This window comes from Nymphaea colorata, chromosome 1 (genome assembly GCF_008831285.2).
Source record: "Nymphaea colorata isolate Beijing-Zhang1983 chromosome 1, ASM883128v2, whole genome shotgun sequence".
Taxonomy (NCBI): Eukaryota; Viridiplantae; Streptophyta; class Magnoliopsida; order Nymphaeales; family Nymphaeaceae; genus Nymphaea; species Nymphaea colorata.
In genome coordinates, this window is record NC_045138.2 from 34,755,123 (window position 1) to 34,772,029 (window position 16,907).

Here is a 16,907-nt window from a genome sequence, read left to right on the forward strand (position 1 = left end):
GGTTATCACTTATCAGACCTTGTTTCCCTCGCTTCAGTATCGCTAGCACCCTCTTGAATGGCTGTAGGCAGCCAAAGGCCCCAAGTTCGGCAGACGGCAGCTATCAGGAAATCTATGCTACGCATCCACAAATTACAAAAAGTACCCTACCCTTCCACCGTTCCACGTCCATCAATCTTCACGCTTCTGGAACATTGCAGCCCTTGCGTGCTACAATATTCTAATCAGAGAAAAGTGACTTGATGACAGAAGGGGTTCGAAGCGGTCGCCCGCCAGTCGTCCGGGGGTACACATCTTCAAGAAAGTTGTATGCATGACCAGCTGCCATATCGTCGATTACATAAAACGTGGTTAAGTAATAACATAATTGTGCCAAGATAGCCATGAAAGTTGACGGTTCTTAAAGTAGACAAATAGCAAGCTGAGATAGCTACCAGAAGATCGACCACGGACTGCTGAACACTAGTGTGGAGAAGCCTAGAAGAACCTGTAGTTATCCATATATTCAGATTGTGAAGGGAACACACATTTTCCTACTGCACAGAAAATTAGTTTATCTTCAAAGAAATATCTAAATTGGTCATGAAAATTTTAAAAAGCAGGTCAATTCATGATGTCTGTTCTTTAACTCAACAAATGGTTGACCTCAAGTCCCACAACCAAGCAACAGGTACAAATATTCAACTATTCATAATAGATTGAAACCTTGACGTATTCACCGTTACAATCGAGCCAAGCTGCTCGACTTTAACACTGGCTTGGAGAAAGAGGAGTATCTGGATTTCCATTACTGCCAATCTAGATATGCAGTCAACTTCATCTTCAGCCTTTATTTTGCTTAAAAGAAGCAAGCAACACAAATGCAACAATAAAATAGACAACTGCCATATACTCTTAATCTGGAGTTGATATTCCTGCATAGGCTACTTTCTCTTAAGTCGTTGACCTTTTCATGTTGTAACTGAATTAAGCAGCACAACTAATCCAATTTCAATTTGTTTCAGATTCTGTTCTTCAGCATATTCATGACTACAAAACCAGGTTTCTCCTTTCACTCTTAAAAGTATAGTTGGTTCTTATGGTACTGACGAACATTAAATCCTTCATCAGATATATCCAAAGAATGCAGCTCTTCGGAGAGAAGATTACATATGAAATGCCGCCCTACAGGCACATTCATGCACATCATGCTAAAGGCTGCTACATGGACCCGTCTAATACACATTTCGCTATGAGAAGCCTCAAGTAACTATCATACCCTTTGAGACCCAATCATGTCAAGGGACACTTCTGTCTTGACAGTGTTCTACAAAGTGAATTTAGAAAGCAAAACAAGAAAAGAGAGACTGGAGAGGAACGATGCACTAAACCAACACGTTCCATGAGAATAGAAATATGGAAATCACAGCAAAACTGGCTTTATGGTCCGAAATACGGTGTTAACTTTATATTTGTTTGGACGTAGGAAAATCTTTTCTCATTATCTCTGCCGAAGAGTCATCTTTAAGAACTCTCAGGCGTCCAGAGGCTTGATACCCATCATTTGACTAAGAGCCCATAAACTAAAACATGCGCGGTCTTTTTTCCTTACCAAGTGCATTTTTCCCCTCCAACTATCTTTCGTGGCCGTACATCTCAAAGATGAATAGGAGCTTTTGGTTACACCCTTTAGCGTGCTATAACCATTGCAGCCAAGTCACCAACTGTTTGGCCTCGCACCCGAGTCGACGCGATGCGGGTGTGCCTCCGGTGCGCACCCAAAGCGGTCAAATAAAAGTCGGGTGTAGCTGACCGCATCCGACTAAAATTGTCTTTTTCCAATTCGCACCCGAATCGCCTTTGACCCGAGTCGGGTGCGGTCAAATGTGAGTAGATGTATTTTCATCCAATTTGTAGGGTTTTTTTAAAATGTTTAACAAAGTCAACCACCCGCGTCGACCTTTCCTCTTGTCTCTGGCCAGCGTCTTCCTCCCCCCTCCTAAATGTGCTTTGCAATGTGTGCTAAAAAATTTTGTCGATGTCCTGTTAGTAAACTTTTAATTACTTTTTGTTGTCATTTGCTATGCAATCTAAAATAAATAGCTAACTTGTATGTCCTTTTAGTTTTCTCTAACAAAACTAATTCAGCTACTTAACATCATCTTGATTTTATTGGAATGTTCATTTTCTTGTCTTCAAACTTTCAAAATTGCTGGATGGAGACTAATTGAATTAATTTTGATTTTAATATATGAACCAAGTTGTGTAAATTAATGTGTATTTGTGTAATTATGTTATTGTGTTATTCAATCACTGAGATTATTTATTTTTATTTTTTATTTTTTATTTTTTTATTTTTTATTTTAAATTTTTAAAAATAAAAACACAAAAAAATAAATTAATAATAACAATAATAAAATACTCTCTACTCGCCCGCACCTTAAAAAAAAAATGCGGTACCCGGACTCAGGTGACATAGCATTGCAAGTTAGATGCTGAAACAATATGCCGTCAATCCATAAGACCTCGCGAGGAGTACGACGCTTTTCCAAGTTTATTTTTGGCACCGTGAGGGCTTCATCGTTTTGAAAGCTTCCTTCGACCCTGTTCATCCGCATCTGTCGGTGGCGGAACCGCAGCACAGCGGCAGCATCGTCTTTCTCAACTGCAGCAGCGTTACCTCCAGGTACTGGTCTCTCTCTCTCTCTTTATATATATATATATATATATATATATATATATATGTATATATATATATATATATAACCAATGAGGTAAGATGCTGGAGGTGCTTCCTGCAAATGCAAGGGAGGGGGGTAAAGGAAAAGGGGGAAGAAGATTAGCAGAGAAGTTTATGATTTGGGAGAGAGAAGCGGAAGGATGGCCGAATCCTTTCCGTTCCGTGCGTTTGAATGTGACGGTAGTTTGGTGAAACGAAAATGCCCACTAGGGCAGGCGAGGGGAACTTTCGAGTGGCGATCTTTTGGAGGCATTTGATCGGGATCGGTTCGTCTCGTGGCGATTGCTCTCTGGTTTAGGTTATTTGCTTACAATGACTGAATGTGAATTGCATCCTTCCCTCCCCTCCTCTCACCCCCAAAAGCTTATTTGCTTACAGGTTGCAGGTTTTCCGTCTGTTTATGATGGCTGACTGCATGAAGTTGAGGCCATCTTCTGATTGCTTTTGAATTTGATTGGTTACTGTTTTTCTGTTTTGAATGATTGGTTTACAGACATCGGATATTATGCATCAAGGCGCTAACGGAAGCGAGTGTTTTCTTTCTCTTTGAATGCTTCGATATCCAATACTTGGTTCGCAGCTTAAAACCTGGAATTTGTATTTTTCTGGCTAAACCGAATGCAATTAAACTTCTGCTAGCAGGCTTGAAATCCAATTTCAGTACTTTGTGTTTTAAAGTTCAGCCATCATTAATTTGCCCAAATTGCATTTTTGGTAAAAAACCCTTCTTTAACCCGTTGCTGTGTCACTGTTATTACAGACCCTAGATTGGTGGTTAGCGTTGCAAAAAGGTCCATCTTAACCAGGTCCATGTAGATGTGGACGAATCACGGAAAATGGTGGTTCACCTAGATCATGGCTTGGAGAGGGCCGCATTTGAGTTTAATAGCATGATTCGGATGTACCCATAACTTTTCCTTTCGGATTGAAACAAATCTAACAGCTTCAAACTTTTTTCCCTTTTTTCTTTTTACTTTCCCTTGCTTCTTTTAGCTCCACATAGACTACAGAAAAGAAGAAGAAAAAGCTCCAGGTTGGCCATGTACGCTGCTCATGTCTGCCCTAGACTGAATTTGAATTCCGTTCATGGTACTGCAAGTCTCAATGTTACTGTATAGAGGATAAATTTTAACTAGTTTGTTGCCATTTTCCGATGAAAATAGAAGAATAAACACAAGAAAAAGATGATGGTGAGTACACATTGGCAGTATGGGGTCTTACTTCAGTCCAAGGGTGAGAGCTGAGTCTAGGACGTAGTGGCAGTTTAGGATGTGCGTTATTTTCGAGTGTCGTTTTATGTTCTGGTTCTTAGTTTTTCATTGATTCTCATTTATTTCATTAAATTAAGGTCTTATCATAGTTTTGAGGACTTGAGATTGCTGATATCATAACCTGCACCAATGGACAGCTGAAATTCTACGTTTACATGTTCTTCTTGAATGACCTTTTACGTTTCTTATTTGTGAGTACGAGTGTCTGTATCTTTTCTGTGGTAATGGAAGTTCAATGGTTCTTTTTTTTTCCTCCCAGCATATTTCTTACAGTTCCAACAAACAGTATAAACGATATACTGGAAGTCTTCTTCCAGTATGTCAAAATTACTTCATTTTGGAAAATGTCTCAACTTTATGTATCCTTTTTCAGGAAAAGTTTCTTGACATTCTTTACCGAGCACTTTTCTTCCACGCGATCAAACGCTACAAGTAAAACTGGGTTAGCCGTTGCTTCAGGAGGTCTTCTGAAATCTGTCTCTTCCTGCTGCCCCTCTCCTTGCCGAGAAGCCGAAATTCCTCTCTGTGCCACGGCACGCCCATACGCACACACATATTCTGTCAAATTACCCCAAAAGTTAACCTCCTCTGCTGGAGAGAGATAGAGATAGAGAGAGGCTTTTACAGGGACAGAAGACTCGACCATTCATAAACGGAAATAAGAACAAAAAAAAAAAAAAAGAAAGAAAGAAAGAAAGGAACCCAGCAGCACCTGCCGCCGCCATGTTTTCCACTCGTTCCCGACGAATTCCCCTCGTCTTCCTTCGCCATTTGAGCTCAGCATTACCCGCCGCCTCCATTTTGAACCCCCAAAGCCTTCCGTTTCTCACCTCCAGGCAGAAGTCCCGAAATGCCCTCGCGCTTCTGAAGTCCGAGGAGGACCCTGATCGCATTGTTGAGATCGCCCGGGCCGCATCTCTTTCTACTCAGTCCCACCTGGACCGCATCTCCTTGTCTATTGCCGTCTCCAAGCTCGCGGCCTCTCGGTCCTTCGACACCCTGCACAAGTTCCTTGAGGAGCAGAAGAATCGGCCTGACTGCCGTGATGAGAGATTTGTCAACAAGGTGATCATCCTCTATGGTAAATCTGGTATGCTTCACGAATCAGTCCGGACCTTCGAGCAGATGGACAAGCTGGGCCTTCGCCGCACTGTGAGATCCCTCAACGCCCTTCTCTCTGCTGCCGTCGCCTCCAAGAACCACGAAGAGGTTGGTAGGATCTTCACTGAATTTCCCAAAGCTTTCACTATCAAGCCGGATTTGGACACGTATAATACAGTGATCAAGTCACAGTGTGATTCTGGTAATTCCATGTCTGCTTACTCGATACTGGACGAGATGGATAAGAACAAGGTCCACCCGAATGAGATCTCATATGGGACGTTGATGGCTGGGCTGTACGCAGAGGAACGATTCGATGAGATTGCGAAAGTTCTGGATTTGATGAAGAAGAAGGGATGCAGTCCGAGCTTGACCACAACCAACTTCCGCCTCAAGAGTCTCTGTAAACTGGGGAAGTCAGTGGAGGCGAAGGCATTACTTGATGGGATAAGATCGAGGGGGATTCTTCCGGACGTGTTTGCGTTCTATAATCTGATTTATGGATTCTGTAAGGAAGGTAACCTCGAAGAAGCAAAGAGTATCTTCTTTGAGATGGGGAAGAAGAAGAACCCTGCTCCAAGCAGCGAATGCTATTTCACATTGATATATTACTTGTGCGAGAGTGGGGACTTCAGTTGCGCATTTGATCTTTGTAACAAGTGCATGGAGCGTGGATGGGTGCCAAACTTTACTACCGTGAAGTCTTTGGTGAATGGGCTTGCGAGGAATGAAAGGGCGGAGGAGGCGCGTGGAGTTGTGGAGAAGGTAAAAGAGAAGTTTCCTGGTAAAGTAAACATGTGGATGGAAGTGGAGGAAATGCTACACTAGACTTCTCTTCTGTCTGCAAGTTTTAGTTTGAACTTTAACCAAAATGTCTGCCTTTCCAGTTTCGACAAAAATGGTCAGTGTAAGCAAGAACACACCTCACTTGAGGGATCAGGTTTGAGACTTTTAGGGCGTGTTTCTTTGCTGCTCCGAAAAACTGGCAGAATATGACGTTTTGTTTGCTGTTGCGCGAATAACTGCAGGTGTTTCAGGAGATGGCTATATATGTTGTCCGTTTGATTTGGATTTTGGATGGAACGGGAGAAACCTGTGACTGTTTTCCGTTCCTTGATTATGTGTGCTCTCTGCGAAGTCTTAACGACCGTCCAAATTATTTTGCCTTAGATAACTTACTCATTAAGGACGTATACGCCAGCAACTAATCTCATTAATAGAATCATAGCCACTTCAATACGAAGAGTGGATATAAATCTTTATTATCCACATTGGCGTCCGCAGCCCTTTTTCATTTAAAATAAAAATTGCAGAAACTGAATCAGTGGCTCTGTTAGTGATCATTTAGTAGTATTTTTCCTGCAGTTTTCCTGAACTATGTCACAGATTCACACGACGTGAGGCTGCGAACCATTGAAGCAAGAAACATCAAAATCATAAGAGCTCCAATCACATGCATCTCAAAAGAACCATGTTTATTCCCTGAAGCAGTGCCAACATCACGGCCTTTTTTGAAAAAAAAAAATCATGGCAGAATCGTTCAATAACTCTCGAAGTGGTATTATTTTTTTTTTACAAATTTTATGAGTGGCGTGTTTATATTTTTATACATTAAAAAAAATTAGTATAGATGTTACGAGTTTTAAAAATCCCCAAGAGGTCTGTGCCCACCTTGGACACCAGAAACCTCTGATCCCTGTTCTAGATTTACCAAAGCCGCTAATACCTTTCTGATGCAATCATGCAAGCAGTTGTCCAGATTTAATTCCTAAGAGCATGCAGCCTTTTGAGCATGGGTTTTTCAGGTAGCGTTTAAATTGTTACAGGACAGCTAAGGAAGTGAAACAGAGGGAGAAAAACAGAAAACAGCCGCTGCCACAATATGGTGAGACAAAATCTTGCAATGTGAAAGAAGAAATTACAAAAACTAAAGAAGGGATCAAACGAAATTAGGGGAAGAAACCGAATGCTGGCTTCGTAAGCATAATGCCGCCCCACTCAATCAAACATAGGAAAACCCAAAAACCCAAAATCAAATTGAATCACGAGGTGGGCAACAAAAAATCCACCGACATAAATGGGTGAACTGTGACTATCCAGATGCAACCCAAAAATGGGGGACATTTCCCGCTGCTTCGATAGTGGCCAAAGAAGGGGGAAAATGAGGGCGGAGAGCCTAGCACCCTAGCCACAACCTCAGCAACAGAGAGACCCCTGTTCTTGAGGACAGCCAGTGAAATCCTAGCGATGGAGACTGATGGAAGGTTCAGGAGCGTATTTTGATTAATGAAGTCAGCTACTGTTGTTTACAAATATTTAATGATCTTATGGTTCGATTTCATCAATAAAAACTTTTTATGCATGATTATTTCTCTTAGTTTTTCCTGCCATTGCATGTATGATTTTTGAACAGTGTGAAAGCAGTTAAGCAGGTTTCAAGTAAACCGGCAATTTGGTTCACCTTTCCATGAACTTACCGACGGATATTATGTCCTGTTTGCTGGTTCAATATTGAAAAATACTCTCTGATTTCATGTTCTATTTTTGTGGTGGCCTGTCGCAACAAAGCAGCCAACTAGTGAATGCGGCTACCTTGCAAGCAACATGCTCATGTTTTAACAGGTTTTTGTCACGTGAATCTCAATATACGCAACAGAAAACTGTGACAACCTACGGGCGGCGCGCGTACGGACATGGAGCATCCTTCTTGGTGCATATGAAGCGTCGGACTGGCTGATAACCTTGTCCTGGGCTCTCAATATCTGTCACCGCGCGTCTGCGGACGGGGTGCAGTGGGAGAAAATGATCTCCGTATAAAATGTACGCAATTCGTTCATTTCTAGAGAGTGATGGACTCGGCTCTATTCTCTTGGCTGCTTTTTCCTGCTATAGATTCGGACTAGACGAATTGGAGGGAGGTAATTCAAGGATGTGATATTAAAACTACAAACTAAAAGGTCGTTTTTTGTACAAAATATTGGAGCCGGTTAACTGGACATACTAGGTTTCTACATAATCTGCAGTTTCACAAACTGCATTGCACTGATTCGCAGCATTTAACGGTTATCCGATCTCATTTCCCTCGCTTCCTTATCGCTTGCACCCTCTTGAATGGATGTCGGCAGCCAAAGGCCCCAAGTTCGGCAGCTATCAGGAGCCCATCCACAAACTACGAAAACACCCAGCCCTACCTCGTGTATCAATCTTCATGATTTTCTGGAACGGGGACAGCAAATCTCACATTTGCAGCCCGTGCTACAACAACATTCTCGTCAGAGAAAAGCGACTTGATGACAGAAGGGGTTCGAAGTGGCCGCCGGCCAGTCATCCGGGGGTACACATCTTCAAGAAAGTAATATGCATGACCAGCTGCCATACCCTGGATTACTCAACCTTGGTTAAATAATTACATCTCAAAAACATTCGAACACACTCAATGAGGAACCGATTCACATAATTCTGCCAAGATATACATGAAACTGGATGGTGCTAAAAGTAGATGAATAGTAAGTTGAGATACCTACCAGAAGATCAATCCACGGACTGCTGCCCACAAGTATGGAGAAGCCTAGAAGAACCTGTAAGCATGCATATCTTCAAATTGTGATGGGAAAAAACAATTTCCTACCGCACAGCAGATTAGTTTTTCTCCAAAGAAATAACTAAGTTGGTCATCAATTCATTAATATGTTAAGCAGGTCAACGCCAAATCTTTAACTTAGCAAACGGTTAACCTCAACTCCCATCACTAAACAAGAGAAGAGAAAAGTATAAATTCAACAATATATTGAAACCTTGATGAATCGCTTGATTGTGCTGCCATTGCAACACTAGGAGAAAACGGAGCAACTCCGTTTCCATTGCTGCAATTTTAGACGGGCATAATTCAACCTCATGTTCAACCTTCATTTTACTTGGGAAAGGGAAGCAACACAGATGTCAAATTGCTATATACTTATCCATACCAAACATGGATCACAGTTGTGCATTTAGGAACATATTTTGGACGTCTACAATGCGCCTGAAATTCTATAGAACTTACGCAGTTATTATGTTTTTTCTCCTTACTTAGACAACTAACAGACAGAGGACTTCCATGCCACAAGTAAATCAACATCGCAATGACATTCTTGAGTAAACACCTTTCTCCAAGTCAGTGACTATGTCTGGTTGCAACTTGCAACTGAGTTAAACAACCCAACCGATCCAATTTCAATTTGTTTTAATTTTTAAATTCCGATTTATTCTTCATCGTATTCATGAGTACAAAACCTGGTTCTCTATTCAATCTTAAAATTATAGTTATTTTCTATTGTACAAGCATCAAATGCTAATAATATGTTTAATAAGGCAACCTAAAGCCTAAGATGCAGTCCTAAATAATCATGAGACATATCATAATGCACCTACTCAAAGAGAAGATTACATATTGAAAGGCAGCCTTACAGGCTCACTGTTCCAAATTATGCTAAAAAACTGCTCCATGGAATTGTCTAATACACAATTTGCTATAAGAAGCCTCAAGTAGAAGTCAATCCACCAGGCTATCATTCTTTTCGAGACACCATCATGTGTAAGGGACACTTCAGCCTTCACAATGTCCTACAAATTGAACTAACTAAAAAAAAAAAAGGAAAGAGATATTGGACACAAACAATGCCCTTAACCAGGACATTCCACGTCCATGACAATAGAAAAATGGAAGGCTTATAGAGCAAAATTAGCTTTGTGGTCTACCATAAGGCAGTGCTATACTGCATATGTATTTCATTAGTGAACTTGGTAGTATCCACAATTGTGATACAACTGCTATATCTGTTTGAACAAATATGCAAGTGCTGAAAAGGATGGTCAAGGCTATGTCACATGGGTGCCCTTAACCAGGACATTCCACGTCCATGACAATAGAAAAATGGAAGGCTTATAGAGCAAAATTAGCTTTGTGGTCTACCATAAGGCAGTGCTATACTGCATATGTATTTCATTAGTGAACTTGGTAGTATCCACAATTGTGATACAACTGCTATATCTGTTTGAACAAATATGCAAGTGCTGAAAAGGATGGTCAAGGCTATGTCACATGGGTACAGGGGTAGGTTCAGGTATGATCATACGAGTGCTGGTTCGGGTACAGAGCAGGACAAGTTCAACAAAACACAGGTATGAGGGTACAGTATGGCTCTACATATATGTTTATATGTATATTTATATATAATAATAAGATTCAAACTAAATAAACACCTACGAAACACGGGTGCCTCTGTGCACCTGATGTGTAGGTGTCGACTCGGCTGGACAAGGGTTCGGGCTCAGACATGCAGGTGGACAGAGCGCATGTGGTGTCGGGGTATGGTCAGCATACCCGAGGTCATGGTGGACTCGTCAGTGCTGACCGACTTCTCTTTTGTCCAGTTTTTTACATTTCTTTTAGACGATTCCTTCTTTTACGTCTTCGCTTCTACCCTCCCTCTCGTTCGCTGCATCTTCAGTTCCTTCTGCAACTACCACTTCTGTAATGTTTACATCTGCTGTTCATTTTTTCCTCTTCCATTTGTTTGTTTCGTTGCTTCTTTTTCCACTTTCCTTGGCCCAACGATTTATAAGTCCTTCCATTCTGCGCTTCACACTACACCTGCCCTGTTTTCTTTTTCCGCTTTCATGATTGCAACTGCATACATGCTGTTATATATTACTGTATTTGTAATTATTCAATATACAACATATTAAGAAGTATATATATATATATATATATATATATATATATATATAGATGCACGTACAGCCGCACCTGCGTACCCGTGATTTTGAATTTTTGTCATTGTCCTTCACCACAAAGATTTATATAAACCATGACATAGATAAGACTGCATATTGCTCATTCATTCCATGCATATATCCCTGAAGCTTTTATATCTACCACTGTCCGCATAAAAGTGTCCCTTCAATCATTTGAGTAGATTATGTTTGTGATCATTTTAAGAGCAACCGGGAAATATTTATCTAAACAAACGAGGTTCCCAGTCACCATTTTCAAAAAAGCAAGTCATATTTTATAGGCTTTATAGGCAAAAAATAGATGAACAATTGATTTGGGACTAGATGCAAGTAAAGCCCAATAATAATAGCAAAACCAGATTTGGGACAAATGACTCAAAACTTGTGTTGATCAGGATTAACCACTGTTTGCAGCCAAGGGTTCATGAAGGAAAAGGGGTATAAATATAAGTGATATTTTAGCTAATACCAAATTGACTATTCCAAGGAGGCCACGGAAATGAATCTCACCCAGGGCAGATAAGCAGCTGTAAATGTAAAAAGGCCCAAGAAACTCATGGGAATAAACGGATTCCTCTTGCTCCATACATACACCTGCCAACCCAAAATATGCAATAAAAAAAAAACTCAGTTTTCAAGAAAAAACAGATAGAGTATTATCTAATTATACCCAAAAAAAACGAAACAGACGTCATGAATGTTGGAAAATCAGCACATAGTTGATAGTTTTATAAAATACAAATTCATAAAGAATGAGGTTTATGGAAGAAACTGACCATCATGAATGTCAAGGAATTGCTGAGGAAGAAAATTCTTGCAAAAGATTCAGACACGTAAGGTATCATGCCACCGACCAGTACAATTCCAGTCAAGACAGAAGCACCAAATAACAGCATATAAAAGAAATCAGCCGTCCGTCCCCTGAATGAATTTTCTTCAAGAAGTTTGCAATATCGAGCAAGGAAAAACATGTGGAAAAGGAAGTCCAAGTCTGCCAAACCCATAAAAAGAAAATCTAAGATCTCCATGTTCCGAATCAATGTCGCCTTAAAGCTCGCGTGGAACATGAAACAGAAAAAGGAAAAAGGCAAACACTGTATGGCCATATGGACGATTTCCTTCGCCCGTTACAAATCTTATCCCCTTAACTGAAAAAGAGTAAGCGACCAAACAAAGATGTCTCGAGAAAATGGAAACCTCCAGAAGAACATGCCCAAGGATTAGAAAAAGGAATGCGGTATCAAGGGCGAGCTTGACCAGAAAAGCGGGAGAAGGCAAGAGACATAGAACGCATCTAGCGCAACATGCATTTGAAAAATACCAACTGCCAAACATGTACCACACAAAGGAGAAAGAAAAATCACATCTAAAACCTTCAACCGAGAAATCGACAAACAAACGCACAAGCTGTCGAAACTAACAGAGGAAATTAAAATTACCCATCTTGCGGAAGTAAAAGAAATTCGTAACAAGGCGCCAAAACTCGTATTGTTTAACGATCCGGCTGGGATTCAGGTACAAATTATACGGGGATATAATCTGAACCAAGCAAAAAAGACAAATTCAAAGCATAATAAAGTCAGAAAACAGAAAGCTACACGAGAAAGAAGAAAAGAGAAGCGCGATAAGAAAATCTCCTCACGGACAACAGCAATGATCTTCCCAAACCAATACCTCGAAGAAAGGAGGATGACCATAAGCGAGAGAAGTACCTCAAGCGAGCACCCAACAGTGGTGACGATGGCGGCCGTGAGATAGGAGCGGGTGATAATAGGCATCTGCTTGTACCAATCCTCCACTGCCTGAGCCATCCTATACACAAATTGAAGAAGCCCGGGAAAAGGCAAGACCCTACAGAAAACAAACGAAAGGAAAAAAAAAGAAAAACGAGAAATCGAAATCAAGAAGAATTACACACGCAGGGACCGGATGAGAAGGGACGCTGTCAAGATGTATTTAATCAAGGCAATGAACTTGTGCGATCCAGATTCCAGAGACAGAGATCCTCGTGACTCGAAGCGTAGTTTTTAGGGGACCCTGCCCTCTTAGACGGCTCGTTGTTGTGATTGGTGCAAGGAGTGGCGACGATGATGTCATGTTAACTGACTAAAATACCCTCAAACAGTCTCAAATGACTCGTTGAGCCACCGCAATATACTTTTCCTAGAAGGAACACCTCGAACTTTCAGCATGACTAAGAGTGCCCTGATGTTTGTTATAAGAGACATTCCTATGTAGTGCCACCGTTTGCCCTTTTAACTTTCCAAATAATCAATCCTCAAGTTTCTAATTTTCTTTGCACAACAGTGGCGGATGAAGAAGATTCTGGTTAAAGGACATTATTATGCAAATTTTTAAGAGTTATTTTATATAAAAATAAAAAGATAATGAGATATCAAATGCGGAAATAAGATTTTTGTTTGTGGGCAATGCAGGCAATTGCCCCTCTGAGTAATAGACTAAAGGGGCAGTTTGATGGCCTAGAATTCTGATTTTGGAATAAAAAATTCCAGAATCAAAATTCCAACTCAAATTGGAATTGGAATGGAACACCCCGTTCCATTCTTCAGTGTTTGACAACTTGGAATTTTGATTCCAGGGTTGAAAATGAGCTGTTTGATTTAAACGGAATTAAAAATCTATAATTAGAAGCATGTGACCGTTGAATTCACTCGATAAACTCTCGATCCTTACAACATAAACCAAATCCACTCAGCAATTTGAAGATCCAACAACAGAAAAAAAACAGCTAGGATAAATAATTAATTGAAACAACATCACTCTAGGTTGTTACATGTTACAACCTGAAAAAGACCTAAAAAATATATAAGCATGACACAAGTAGGAAAAAAGACTCATCATGAATGTCTAGTTCTGTGTAGTTGTTATTAGTCTTCGCATCATGTCAGCAACTATCTTCATCGACTGGCACTTCTGTAAATAGGGTTGTGAAATACATTCCTCAACTGGCATCTTCCACAGCGTTTTGAGCGGAACATCTCTCCACTCCAAGGCACTTGTTCTGCCCGACCATGAAAAGCAAAGAACAAGACGTTCTTGCATGGGGTGTCAAGTTAAAAAGGCCCTGATTTTTTTTTTTGCTGACTTTCCCATTGAAAGGCCTACCGGTCCGCGCTCACCCTTGTTATTAGAAAAACATTTAAGCTGAGCTGCTGAGAGCATTTGTCAGCAATTCAGTGCCGACTTTTCATCCAGATTTTGACTAGAGTAAGAACGGCACCAGGGAAGGTCATTGACTATAACATGTAAGGGGCCATAAACAAACTTCTGGAACAAATTAAATGTACCAATTCAAACGGCCATTCCACTGTCGTGGGGTTATTTACCAGGAAAGAGAAAATATTCGAATTTGTTAGCAGATTAATAGGGCTGCACAACGAGTCGAGTCAGCTCGGACTCTACTCGAACTCGTTCGTTCAAAAGTTGACTTGTTTATAAATGAGTCGAGCTCGAGTTCAAATATACACTCGAAATGTTAAACTTGTTGAGTTTAAGAACTTGACTCGGCTCGACTACAAAATAAATATTGAATTAAAATTGAGTTAACCAAGTTAAAAGCCTAGATACGTTTAATATAATCAAGTTAATCCAGTTAAAAAAATGCAACATGCTTGACATAAACCAATTAAATGAGCCAAGTTCGACCTCGATGTTGTGTGATCGACCTGAGCTTGAGCTTGTTCAATCGAGCTGGGCTCAAGTTCAAGCTCGCGTTTTCTAAGTCGAGTCGAGCTACAGCTGGCCCAACTCTAACTCAATTTGGTTCGTGTGCAATCCCATGTGTCATTTTTGAATTACTTTTAAGATTTTAATTTCTAATCAGGCTTCGCTTGAGGATTGCGAGCAGTTGAAAAGTCTTGTTTTATCCTATAACTCTTGTTGGAGCAGCTATTCTCTCTTCAGGTAGTGCCATTGTCTGAAACAAGTTTATCAAGAATCCTCAATCGTATCTTTGATGAAAGCCGGAAAAGAGTAACACTAAGTTAAAAGGTTGGAGGCACTTCCCAACTAGAAAGCAAAGTTCTCGCTGATAATATAAGCGATTCATTCCACATAAATTTTCAAATAATTTTTCTTAAAATGACTTTTTAAGCCACTTTCGCTGATTTACAGATGATTCAACTGAAAAACAAAATCGGCAGCTTGGTTGGTTGAATTTAAAACTGATTTTTACTAAAATTGGTTCTGGTATCTTTCCGTTGCTCGTTCAAAACTTTCTTTGGCTTATTTTGCTTATGGTATGCTCCAATTGATTCTAAATCTCATTTGACTTGAAACCTTCAAGCTAGCCCAATCTTGCAATGTGTGGCAATTTCTCTCGAGTCAATGAGCTTGTTTTGTGGCAAAACTAACCGTTTTCTTTTTCGGGAATTTAGTCACACAAACATTGCCCAACCCTACTCGGGAGATGAAAACGTTTGGATGCTCTGCTTTTATGAGTCCCAAAAACTAGAGAAACGTTCCCGATTTCACAAGATGAAGCTGACTAGGCGGGCTTCAAGGTCATTGATCCGAATCTGTCTTGCCGACTAATGATGAAAGTTGAGCTTTTCCTCTGAGACCAAACATAATTTTTTGTACTATAAACTCTAGATGAGATAATGCACAAGAAGGCCGGATACTTCTAAAAGTGGGTTCGTCAAATGTTCGATTCCCAATTCCACATGATAAATGGAGAGATTCCTTTCTACCGCTGCTATTGATTATATTTCACACAGCTTTTTACATTTTTGAGGTTTAAAAAAACCTAAAATGGTTACCTTCTATTATCAGACACGAACTAGGCAAAATCGTGCCTGATTAATGATTATATCTACAAGGTGTCTCTGGAGTACTAGATTCTTGACGCCCTTACACTTCAACTTCGTCGGTCTACATTTGACGGAAAAAAAAAAGAAAAGAAAAGAAAACCTTCCATGGAGTTCCTTATGGAAAGCTACAAGAGTGCATGTATTTTGCTTTCGTAAGAGTTTTGACTATTTTTTATCATGCCAAATCCATTTGCCATGGCGTTTAGAAAAGCACAAAATCTATCTGTGATGTGACCTCCAGTATATTTAGCCGTTGCAAATCCGATCCGTAAGTCGTAAACAATCCTTTCCGGATAACATGGTTTTTAAAGTTAGACTATGCACTGCCTAAGCAAAAGCTAATTATCACACGAACACACGACTGTTTAATTTCTTTGCAAGCGTAACCTGAGTACAATCTAAGCAGCACAAGTGACGAGAATTCCTTAGTCCTGATTCAAGGTGTAATGGACTAAAGCTAATAGCACATTTGGTCATCACTTACCTTTACTGAACGTCGATCTTTATTGCCAAATAAAGGTGGAAATACTTACGGGAAGATCTGCACACAAGGAGGAAGGCAGCAAAGTTCGACTATAGTTTACCATCATCACAAACGGAATGTCCCATGAAGCCCCACTGTACGCCTATGATGATCCAGAAGCCAACAACCTGGAATGCATGGGAGAAGAGATGGAGAGAGAGAGAGAGAGAGAGAGAGAGAGAGTGACAACTTAGCCTCCAGAAGACATGGACGCCTTAACTGACAATGCAAACCGTTAGAGGTCAAGTCAGAATTAGGTCCTGTACAGTAAAAACGGGCAATCCACAAATAAGATCCAACCCGTTTATTTCCAAACCTAATGTTGGGAAACAAGAGAAACCACTGGCACTCCCAGTTGGGCCTGTAACTCAAGAAAGCTTTTTAGCAACAGGTGTTGTCTCGTTTCGGCACAACATGTACATCTACTAATAACTGACATAGTTCTAAATATATCATTCTAAAAAGGTTGATAGCTGCCAGAAATGCTTGTTTTCCAAAAGGTACTTTGCCAATGCAAAATAGAAATCAGACAAATTTAGGTCCAATAAACTTACAGTTCAAATTCATCAATTTTCAATACTGGAAAGTACATCCTCTACTAAAAAGCCTGCTCAAACTGACATGGTATTACTTCTTCATGAGCTTGATCTTGGCTCCACTTGTTGCAAAAGCAAGCTAGGCACATT

At 40.4% G+C, this 16,907-nt stretch overlaps 2 protein-coding genes across 3 annotated transcripts; one reads left to right on the forward strand and one right to left on the reverse strand.

Annotated features, from left to right (window-relative positions):
• The first annotated feature begins 2,460 nt into the window (after positions 1–2,460).
• LOC116245944 (pentatricopeptide repeat-containing protein At1g61870, mitochondrial-like) lies at positions 2,461–6,169 on the forward strand. Of its 2 annotated transcripts, none has more exons than XM_031617580.2 (2): positions 2,461–2,665; positions 4,364–6,169. In XM_031617580.2, exon 2 carries the CDS (start codon positions 4,714–4,716, stop codon positions 5,917–5,919), a length of 1,206 nt encoding a protein of 401 aa, XP_031473440.1. In that variant the 5' UTR covers positions 2,461–2,665; positions 4,364–4,713; the 3' UTR covers positions 5,920–6,169. The 2 variants fall into 2 exon arrangements, with proteins under 2 accessions (XP_031473440.1, XP_031473441.1); XM_031617581.2 differs by lacking the exon at positions 2,461–2,665 and adding an exon at positions 2,779–2,985.
• A 1,836-nt stretch (positions 6,170–8,005) lies between these two features.
• Positions 8,006–12,929, reverse strand: LOC116245802 (derlin-2.2-like). Its single transcript, XM_050077969.1, has 6 exons — positions 12,579–12,929; positions 12,306–12,405; positions 11,643–11,857; positions 11,377–11,460; positions 8,616–8,669; positions 8,006–8,470 (listed from the first exon to the last, which is right to left on the reverse strand). The coding sequence occupies exons 1-6, from the start codon at positions 12,675–12,677 to the stop codon at positions 8,291–8,293; spliced, it is 732 nt and encodes a 243-aa protein (XP_049933926.1). The 5' UTR covers positions 12,678–12,929; the 3' UTR covers positions 8,006–8,290.
• Between the last annotated feature and the right edge of the window lie 3,978 nt (positions 12,930–16,907).

Bases quoted from the DNA above. Each gene is read 5' to 3' on its own strand.
- LOC116245944 (XM_031617580.2), top strand. From the start codon at position 4,714: ATGTTTTCCACTCGTTCCCGACGAATTCCCCTCGTCTTCCTTCGCCAT.
- LOC116245802 (XM_050077969.1), bottom strand. From the start codon at position 12,677: ATGGCTCAGGCAGTGGAGGATTGGTACAAGCAGATGCCTATTATCACC. The intron at 11,461-11,642 runs GTCAGTTTCTTC...TTGGGTTGGCAG, and splicing joins ATTCCTTGACATTCATGATG to GTGTATGTATGGAGCAAGAG. The intron at 8,471-8,615 runs GTAGGTATCTCA...TGAGTAATCCAG, and splicing joins GTCCGTGGATTGATCTTCTG to GGTATGGCAGCTGGTCATGC.